At 34.9% G+C, this 11495-nt stretch overlaps 1 protein-coding gene across 1 annotated transcript in view; it reads right to left on the bottom strand.

Moving 5' to 3' along the window:
- USP32 (ubiquitin specific peptidase 32) overlaps positions 1-11495 on the bottom strand; it is a 193204-nt gene that overhangs the window by 30854 nt on the left and 150855 nt on the right. The window contains exons 12-15 of the mRNA XM_034640660.1: positions 11226-11401; positions 10536-10676; positions 4054-4171; positions 579-733 (exon numbers count right to left, since the gene is read on the bottom strand). Of these exons, the coding sequence (XP_034496551.1) occupies positions 579-733; positions 4054-4171; positions 10536-10676; positions 11226-11401 (590 nt within the window). The remainder of the gene's footprint in view (positions 1-578; positions 734-4053; positions 4172-10535; positions 10677-11225; positions 11402-11495) is intronic.

An 11495-nucleotide genomic window follows, 5' to 3' on the forward strand; every position in this document is an offset into this window, starting at 1 on the left:
AAAAGGAATTTTCTTTAGTACCTAGTATGAAATTCAGTAAACATGCTTATGATCAAGATGAAACTTACCAGGAACCAAAAATATAAAATCAAAGTCCTACAGTAGAATTATATGTTTTTGTTTGTGCTCACAAAATTCAGTTATTTAATTCTAAGGTAGATACTATTACGTTGGCCGCTTACTCGTGAGAAAATTGAGACAGTTAAGTGACTTGCTCTGGGTTATACAATTAAACAAGTGGCAGGGCCAGGATTTAATCCCTGGCAGTGTGGCTCCAGGAACTGTGCTCTTAACTATTATACTATACTGCGTCTCAATGGTGATCACTGGACAACATGAAGAGGGAACAACGGAATAGAGAACTGGTTTAAACGACTTATGATCCAATTTTAGAGTATAATCTGAAAGCATACTGCATATGTTATGAAGAACAGATACACAATAAATAGCACTATCTCTGAGAAGGATGGAAGATAGGGGTCAGAAGATGAGAATGAAGAATTTTCACTGTATACTTCTGTAATGTTTGGATTTTTTCAACATGTGTACAAGTCACCTTACAACAGTTAATGACTTACCTCACTGTTGTAGAGCCAGAGGCGCATATCTTCCTCTTTGATGCGTAGCCTTTGAGACAGATATTCATGAATTTCCTTGATGGTCTGCATTCGACTAAAACAGCCTGTATAGGCTAAGACCCGCTTTAGTGGCGCATTCGGAGAAGGTACATTTCCTATGGTCACAGTAATCATAATAAGGAAAAAGGTAGATGTAAAAAAAAGCACCCCACTCAGCAATGACTGCTTTAGGAAATAATGATGAGAAATGAGAGTTATAGGTTTAATAATTTTATAAATTAAGAAGCTTTAAAATGAAGATAGGAGACCAACTGTGTTAAAGTAAGTTCAAAGCCTTAACTTTGAAAGGAAGAGCAATGAAACCATAGGCCCAAGTAATAGGCAGTATGTGGATCCCAAGAAAGAGTGGCAAGTATCAACGACTGACACTGGTATCTTGGCTGCCCTCAGCAGGGTCACACTCAATAGCAAAATCAATATTCAATGTAAGAATGGGGAAGACCATAAGGGATTGGATTTGAATTCTACAGAAAACTGGATTTGTTAAAAAGAAAACCACTGGCCCAAAATGGGATCGCTTAGGTTAAAGCCCTAAGTCAGTAAACCGAGACTTAATACCTAACCTAACTGCAGTTTTAAACCCCTAGAAATGTAACCTTTATTTAACCAGTCAACATGGGAATTTCCCGGTCAGTACGAGGAAATTTATTTAAAGACCCCTACATTCCCTTTAAGACGGTCTGAGACCTTGCCTAAAACAACGGAATCTTTGTGAATAGTTTCCTTTTTTCCACTCCCTCTCTACCTTTAAAACCTTTTTATTTTTTTCCCCTGTAGCTCTTGGGAGCACCCCTCTACTTGCTAGAAGGGATGCTGCCAGGTTCATAAATCAATTAATAAAGCCAATTAGATCTTTAAAATTTACTTGGTTGAATTTTTGTTATTTAACAACCCGACCCACTTTCTTAAAATAAACTGTATTTGAATTACTAATCCCATCACTCTCAGTAATTAAGTGCCCCAATTACCTAGCACAGTAGTTCAATTACACAAGAAACTTTTACTTAAAATTCTAAATAGGCATAGACTCTACAATGGCCAAACAGAGTTTAAGGTGAAACTAAGAAGCTTCCCATGACAAAAAAAATTACCCTGCTGAAAAGGTAGGAGGCGGGAAAACCATATGGCCTGCCTGCAAAATAAGATGACAGCAGACATGATCTTGAATTCCAAGAAGCCTCAAGAAACAAAAAGAATGGCAATAAGGGGAAAGAGAGAGAAGCGAAGAAAGAATATATCAAGTTTAACTACATGCTTTGAAAGAGAAGGGGGATAAAGTGATAAGAGATTATGGAAGTCAAAAATAGGTTGCTAAAACAATCAACTAAACCCTGGTTAACTATTCAGCCAAAAACCCAGGCAAGAGCTGTAGCTTACAACGGTCCTCTCTAGCTATAGGAGATTATAGTTTACTGAGCAACCCAAAACAAAAATAAACTTAGCATATCAATATAATCCATCCAGGGTACAATTATACATGCCAGGTAATTTTCCACCCATCCAATGGAGACTTAGTTTTTTTTCCTCTTATTAAATGCCTTTGAGTCTTCACCTACTAAACAAAGCAGAGCAAAGTATTGGTATCATCCGCTTTTTTAAGAGCTTCCAAAAAGAATTCACTCACCTAAAATAGGCTGAAAAACCATTTAAGAAACAAAGACCCTGTAGCCTTATCTATCAACAAGGCTACGTTTAAGTCATTGTTAACTGTGTCACAGTTTGTACACGCATCACTTCAAAAGTAATAGAAGAGTCTAGTAAACAGTCCTAATACATTGAGTAATGAGAAAGATGAAAAATATGTTCTGGCAGAACAAAACCCAACCATGTTCAATTTTTAAACACATAGCCTAGCAAATCTTTTATTATCAGCAAGCAAAGATAATTCCTACGAGAAAATAAAAGAGCAAATTTTTCCAATTATACATCAGAGGATTAGTTATAAGATTACAGCAAGAAAGCATATTTTCATAAACTTCAAAACGATTAATGATTGATTTCAGAACTAATTAGTAAGGAATAAAATTTCAAATTAAGGATAAATTTGGAGCATAACTACCCAGTTCTAGGATTCAGAAGCATTTGCAAGTGTAGTGTCCAAGTCAATTTCTATTATCTTAAGCCACATAAGAAATTTATTTGAACTCTAGACAGTTTTTATAGCATAGCTCATTAAGCAGGCAGCCACTTATTACACATAACTTTGTGTTTTTGAATAAGCATCAACAAATCTATTGGAATTTACAGAAGCAGCAAAAACCTAGGATCAGCACAAGAGTTACAAAGAATACTTACTAAAAGCGCAACAACACATCTTGCCTCTCATGTTATCTTTCAAAGAGAATTGAGAAAGATATATGCTATGGGTGCCATGGAAGCAAGGCGAATACTTTTATTAAATGGAAAATTAAATCAAGAATGTTTCATAGTGATTCTATTTCACTGCTCCTCGATTTTGACATTTTCCCCAAAGACAAAGTTTGGTGAGGCAGAAGCCAATGCTTTGCTCTAGTTCTTACCAAACAATATGTGTAAGAATCTCCATATATTATGTGAATAAAACCTTTAAGGAAGACATAAAAATCTATTTGATTTCAAAGGACGAATGGCACTTATAGGGTTGGTTTGGGTTCATAGGTAGTTCTTGCATCCTAAGTTATATTAATAACATTCTGGCATTTTTACACAAGGATAATTCATTATTTCTGCTGAAGAACAATGACCTATATTTGCAAAGCAAAAGCATAGAGCAAGTCTTGCCCATCAATAAAATCTAACCTCACAGAAAAGCAAAATGGGAACTTGTATGTCATTTTGATAGGCTTGAAGTTTTTCAAAGCAAATGTGCCATTTTAATTTTCAAAAATATATTCTTCACTTTATATTATCTGCCTCTTAAAAGGCTCCTAGGACCAAGCATGAGAAATGTATCATGTTTTGCCAAAAGAGTCCCAAAAAACACCAACAAATAAACAAAAATATGATATTGTGAAAGAAACTACTTCTCAGAAATTTGAGTGGAGCCGAAAAGACCAGTCAATCATCAACTGGCAGATTCTAACTTAGGGCAAACAAATAATTTATAATGGCTTTTTTTTTCAAAGAAAAAAATTATGTGAAATGTATTCTATTTATTTTCTTTGTATGTTTACAAACCAGAAAAGGAAATAATTCTCCTCAGTTTGATGCTGAGACTTTGCCACTACCCTATCTAGTCTTGCGCATGACCATAGATCTAAGCCCCACAGATTTACTGATTCTGTATGAAAGTAGACGGGAATATGTGTTAGTACAGTGGCGCCAGACTTTGAGCAACTTGGTTGTTTTTGTTTTTAAAGAAATGCATGGTATTCTTGCTGCATTCTTAAGTTACCTCTCGGTAAATGCTGAGGAAACATTCTCAGGCTCATCATACCCATATTCACCCAGATGTTAGACTGCTGTGTCCGAGTGGCAGGCTGCTGTCTTAGGAAGAGAAGATAGCGAGGAAATAACTCCAGCTCTGGGATTTCTGTTTTGCTATTCTTGATCACCTGTTGTTATAAAAGATATAATGTGATCACTATAAAAGAAGAAACAAAACTTGTCATTTTTTATTGAATTTCTGAGATTTATTTTTAAACTAAAATGTTCAATAGGTTCACTACCTATACTTGTTAGATTACAGAGATTCATACATTTAAATTACATGGGTTTAAATATTCTCAGCCTTCTGGTCCTAAATCCATCTTCCAAGATTAGAACTGGTGAATATTTTCTCCTCTTTTATTTAAACGCAAGTAACACTGAAATTAAGGGGGAAAATCCGAAATATTACTTATAATTCTATTAACTTCACACTATAATTCTTTTCACTTTTATATACTTCATGTATATAAATGATCATCTTTTAAGGGACATATTCTTAGGACTAGAGTTATAAGTCAAAAAGTATGGAAGGCCATATCACTAACTATCTAAGTCACTTTGCCACCCAAAGTGTAGCAATTTACAATATTCTCAGAAATTTATGAACGTACTTTTCTCATAAAATCTTATCAGTGACATCATATGAAAACACCTCGTTTCCTTAACACGTATAAACAGTATTATAAATTTGCTTAAAATTTTATTTCTTATATTAGTAGTAAGGATAAAAGTGTTTTCATATAAAAATCTGCTATGTTCTACCGTAATTGGTTTATTCAATGTATTTTTGTCTATGATTAAAACAATTACACTGGATGCACAAAATTGAGATTCATGTTGAAGCAGGATTTTTCAGTAACCCTCTCCAATAATGTGCTTGCTAACCCAAAGACACAGGAAAATATTTCATTATAAAAATATTGCTCTAAGAGTTTTAAGAGTAGAACATTATCAATTTAGTATTCTAAAAGGATAGCAGGATTAACATACTTTAAAAATATAAAACCTTACATAATCTTTAACAGTCTCAAGCGATCAAGTTTTATTTTATTTCCCTCTGCCCCAGGTAACCAATGTCTTCTGCAATAGAGTATTTTTCACAAGAGGGGGCGGTAAGAACCAAATGAAAACAAGGCTACAAACCAAACCTTTAGGACTTTTTCTTAAAAGTAGTCCGCATATTCTGATATGCTATGGTATGGCATTGGAAAGCTCCATTGGGGAGCTTTTTCAAATCTTACTTAAACGATAAACAGTAAAAGGGCTCTCCCTGGTATTCTCCCCTAAGACTGCTAGAAGAAGTCTGTCCACTTCTAGACGCACTAACCACTACAAAGTCAACCACAGTTTCTTATAATTTTAGTTTAATATGATTTGAGGAAAGATTAATAATCCAGGTACTGGTAGTTGTCAGGCTACATGAAAACATACCTATGGCAGAATCTGAGCTGATAATGAGGTAGTTTTTATAGCATGTATCTTGTTTGCCAAGATAACAAGTGATTTTGTGAAAAATTCAAATTAACAAATTCTTAAGCACAAACATACAAAAACACGTATTTATTTACATATTAGTTATTCTTGTTTTTGAACTTGTTAACCTCAGTGACAACTGGCAAACAACAGATGCAATTGCATGTGCAAGAATTTACCTTAAAGAGATCACCACACGTTTGTAAAAAACCCTGAGATCAAGACCTGAGCTGAGATCAAGAGTCAGATGCTTAATCAACTGAGCTACCCAGGCGCCCCAAAGTTATTTTTAAATAAATAGTATGACTTATGTAAGTATGAAGGTGAAAGCATTTATTTTTTTACCTTGCCATGGCAATACATTTCATATTCTCTACCTGAAAACACCATATTTTAAGTGTCTTTTTGCAGCGTTTTTTCCTGCAACCAGGCAAATGTCTCATGTTTAGAGATGAAAAAATTCTATTAAGCCAGCAAATGCAGCTCTGGTCTAGTAAGATTATTTTATTTTTTAAAAAGATTTTATTTATTTGACAGAGAGAGACACAGCAAGAGAAGGACACAAGCAGAGGCAGAGGGAGAAGCAGGCTTCCCGCTAAGCAGGGAGCCCAACGCAGGGCTCGATCCCAGGACCCTGGGATCATGACCCGAGCCAAAGGCAGACGCCTGATGAGTGAGCCACCCAGGCACCCCTGATCTAGTAAAATTATTTTAATATTTGTCTGACGTCAATGTAAAAAACATGACCTTGTGTGAGGCTCTGAAAAAACTCATTTAATAATAATAATGATGATGTTAGCAATTGTCAACATTTACTGACCACTTACTATAAATCAGATGCTGCACTAATCCTATGTATTATTTATATTATCAAAACAACTCTAATGAAGTAGATACTGTTATCACCACTTTACAGAGGAGGGAGATAAGATTTAGAGACTGGAACACTGGTAATCCAAATCTAGGCAGGCTCTAATACATCAAACTATATATATGTCAAACACAATTATCACAACATTTTCCCAGATATATTCCCAGATATAGAATATTAACACAGAGCTGGAAAGTCCCAGAAATTAAGTGACTAACTGAAGGACTACCCCACCTCCCAATAAATAAAGTACATACGTATATGTATCTATTTATATTCGTATCTATATGTATCTTCTAGGAGTTCTGATGCCAAATACAGTAGGAACCTTTTGGAGCCAACAAATACAAAGCCCAAATTCCTGATTCCAACTTAAACACAATTTTTAACAAACGTAATTATTAATAAGTCAAAATCAACATCAAAATTACAGACTAAGGCTTTAGAACAGGCTTTTATTCTATTTGGAAGTGATTTAAGTTACTGTTATATCATTTATGCAAACTTTTCTGGTATAAGAAAGTTCTATCTCGGACAGTACGTGAGGAAGAGTGTTTCTTGATCTACAAAAAGAACCTTCTTACAAAGTATTTTACTGTATTGACAACGCAAAGAGTATTCAGGGTATGAGTCCTGTTGTTTACTGTATAAGCTCAACAGTATAAGGTATAGTTAACTCACTAATATTTTGATATTATATACTTCAAGTCTTTTAAATTTTTTTAGAGTATTTTGTTTATGCTCTGAATGACTCGTCCTAGTAATGGCAACAATCAGAATTCACCTCCCTTGGATTCCTTTTATCATCCTGTTATCATCATTTTTGAGTCCTTCCCTCAAATACACAAAACACAAAAATCCACCAATAACTATGGGATGAATGAATCCCTAACTGGATGCCTGTGTGGTTAATAAAAATAGTCTCAGAAGTAATCACTGCCCTACTTCCCCTATATTCACTGACGTTTTTGGAACCGGCTCTCAGACTCCTGCTCCACCTAAGCCCTACCATTCTCCTAAAGTCTGCATTTATATGGATGACTTATTTAACAGCCTAGCCTCACAATCCCTTCACTTTATTTAGTCCAGTGACTATTCACTCCATGTAAGCCACCCACTCCCACAAGCACGTCATTGTAGAGCTGGTACTAATACAGTGCTTGGTAAATGTATGAATAAATGAATGAATAAAATAAAGGGACCTAAATTTTGTTCAACTAATTTACAGGTACTGAGTACTCTGCTGCCATAAGTAAGAACTAATTTGTGGATCGAGAGATTCATACAGAAAAGTAACGGAAGACCCAAACTAGGACTGCTCCTTATACAAAGCACCACTGGTTATACTTACAGGTCTAGGTAGAGCCAGGTTTGCTCCATACCAGTGATAAAGTGCTCTCCACACAGGTTCTGGGACCATTTCATAATCTCTTCCGTGGATCAGCTGTGGGGTTCGTTTTAATCGTCCTCCTTCTAGTGTTAGTGATGTAGCCTTAGAAAAAATGTAATACAAATGTTGATATTTAATATTTTTAGTATTACAGTCTCTTGTGTTTTAACAAAATCTAGACAAAGGAGAACAAACACATATGTCACTACTCAGTTTTATGTTATTGGAAAATAATTTTCTAAAAGAGATTTTTATTTCTAACTTTCAAAATAAATTATTTAAGCAAGAGAACTCAAGGCAAATCATTTGAAAAATCACTGGAACATTTGGAAATAAGGCTGGTTTTCACAGATTTCTTTCAAACAACAGAAAATATTATTTTGAAAAAAAATTTCACATACACATAAAACTACATCTCCACAGTAGCTGTCCTAAGTAAGAATATTTCTAAGGATTATTACACTGCTTCTATGCANTACATGAAAACATACCTATGGCAGAATCTGAGCTGATAATGAGGTAGTTTTTATAGCATGTATCTTGTTTGCCAAGATAACAAGTGATTTTGTGAAAAATTCAAATTAACAAATTCTTAAGCACAAACATACAAAAACACGTATTTATTTACATATTAGTTATTCTTGTTTTTGAACTTGTTAACCTCAGTGACAACTGGCAAACAACAGATGCAATTGCATGTGCAAGAATTTACCTTAAAGAGATCACCACACGTTTGTAAAAAACCCTGAGATCAAGACCTGAGCTGAGATCAAGAGTCAGATGCTTAATCAACTGAGCTACCCAGGCGCCCCAAAGTTATTTTTAAATAAATAGTATGACTTATGTAAGTATGAAGGTGAAAGCATTTATTTTTTTACCTTGCCATGGCAATACATTTCATATTCTCTACCTGAAAACACCATATTTTAAGTGTCTTTTTGCAGCGTTTTTTCCTGCAACCAGGCAAATGTCTCATGTTTAGAGATGAAAAAATTCTATTAAGCCAGCAAATGCAGCTCTGGTCTAGTAAGATTATTTTATTTTTTAAAAAGATTTTATTTATTTGACAGAGAGAGACACAGCAAGAGAAGGACACAAGCAGAGGCAGAGGGAGAAGCAGGCTTCCCGCTAAGCAGGGAGCCCAACGCAGGGCTCGATCCCAGGACCCTGGGATCATGACCCGAGCCAAAGGCAGACGCCTGATGACTGAGCCACCCAGGCACCCCTGATCTAGTAAAATTATTTTAATATTTGTCTGACGTCAATGTAAAAAACATGACCTTGTGTGAGGCTCTGAAAAAACTCATTTAATAATAATAATGATGATGTTAGCAATTGTCAACATTTACTGACCACTTACTATAAATCAGATGCTGCACTAATCCTATGTATTATTTATATTATCAAAACAACTCTAATGAAGTAGATACTGTTATCACCACTTTACAGAGGAGGGAGATAAGATTTAGAGACTGGAACACTGGTAATCCAAATCTAGGCAGGCTCTAATACATCAAACTATATATATGTCAAACACAATTATCACAACATTTTCCCAGATATATTCCCAGATATAGAATATTAACACAGAGCTGGAAAGTCCCAGAAATTAAGTGACTAACTGAAGGACTACCCCACCTCCCAATAAATAAAGTACATACGTATATGTATCTATTTATATTCGTATCTATATGTATCTTCTAGGAGTTCTGATGCCAAATACAGTAGGAACCTTTTGGAGCCAACAAATACAAAGCCCAAATTCCTGATTCCAACTTAAACACAATTTTTAACAAACGTAATTATTAATAAGTCAAAATCAACATCAAAATTACAGACTAAGGCTTTAGAACAGGCTTTTATTCTATTTGGAAGTGATTTAAGTTACTGTTATATCATTTATGCAAACTTTTCTGGTATAAGAAAGTTCTATCTCGGACATTACGTGAGGAAGAGTGTTTCTTGATCTACAAAAAGAACCTTCTTACAAAGTATTTTACTGTATTGACAACGCAAAGAGTATTCAGGGTATGAGTCCTGTTGTTTACTGTATAAGCTCAACAGTATAAGGTATAGTTAACTCACTAATATTTTGATATTATATACTTCAAGTCTTTTAAATTTTTTTAGAGTATTTTGTTTATGCTCTGAATGACTCGTCCTAGTAATGGCAACAATCAGAATTCACCTCCCTTGGATTCCTTTTATCATCCTGTTATCATCATTTTTGAGTCCTTCCCTCAAATACACAAAACACAAAAATCCACCAATAACTATGGGATGAATGAATCCCTAACTGGATGCCTGTGTGGTTAATAAAAATAGTCTCAGAAGTAATCACTGCCCTACTTCCCCTATATTCACTGACGTTTTTGGAACCGGCTCTCAGACTCCTGCTCCACCTAAGCCCTACCATTCTCCTAAAGTCTGCATTTATATGGATGACTTATTTAACAGCCTAGCCTCACAATCCCTTCACTTTATTTAGTCCAGTGACTATTCACTCCATGTAAGCCACCCACTCCCACAAGCACGTCATTGTAGAGCTGGTACTAATACAGTGCTTGGTAAATGTATGAATAAATGAATGAATAAAATAAAGGGACCTAAATTTTGTTCAACTAATTTACAGGTACTGAGTACTCTGCTGCCATAAGTAAGAACTAATTTGTGGATCGAGAGATTCATACAGAAAAGTAACGGAAGACCCAAACTAGGACTGCTCCTTATACAAAGCACCACTGGTTATACTTACAGGTCTAGGTAGAGCCAGGTTTGCTCCATACCAGTGATAAAGTGCTCTCCACACAGGTTCTGGGACCATTTCATAATCTCTTCCGTGGATCAGCTGTGGGGTTCGTTTTAATCGTCCTCCTTCTAGTGTTAGTGATGTAGCCTTAGAAAAAATGTAATACAAATGTTGATATTTAATATTTTTAGTATTACAGTCTCTTGTGTTTTAACAAAATCTAGACAAAGGAGAACAAACACATATGTCACTACTCAGTTTCACGTTACTGGAAAATAATTTTCTAAAAGAGATTTTTATTTCTAACTTTCAAAATAAATTATTTAAGCAAGAGAACTCAAGGCAAATCATTTGAAAAATCACTGGAACATTTGGAAATAAGGCTGGTTTTCACAGATTTCTTTCAAACAACAGAAAATATTATTTTGAAAAAAAATTTCACATACACATAAAACTACATCTCCACAGTAGCTGTCCTAAGTAAGAATATTTCTAAGGATTATTACACTGCTTCTATGCAATTACTTAATCATAAAATACCCTCACAGAAATAGACTATGCAGAGATTTCCATCTACAACAGGTTAATTTAACGAACCATGAATGTATGAATGTCATGCTATAAGTTAAAACCTCTAGAATGAAATTTATTTGCCACTGAAAGAGAAGTATTTTAAGTAGATATCATATCACCTACCTTTACAGGTTCTTGAGTTTCTAGTGGCTGGTTATCAATAGCCCCTGGTTTCTGAGGATTGAGATGCAACAAAATATTCCCATTGGCTCCTAGCAAACACTGGTTGTTATTGTCAGAAGTGTTATGTTGTCGAGCAAAGCACATATCTGCCCCTGGTATGGCAGAATACAGAAAGCCTGTAAGGGAAAAGAGGATGGAATCTCCTTATTTTTAGTTATTATACATAAATAGGTGTGAAGATATGAACTCAATGTCCATGTATTAGATTAA

This window comes from Ailuropoda melanoleuca, chromosome 13 (genome assembly GCF_002007445.2).
Source record: "Ailuropoda melanoleuca isolate Jingjing chromosome 13, ASM200744v2, whole genome shotgun sequence".
Lineage (NCBI taxonomy): Eukaryota > Metazoa > Chordata > Mammalia > Carnivora > Ursidae > Ailuropoda > Ailuropoda melanoleuca.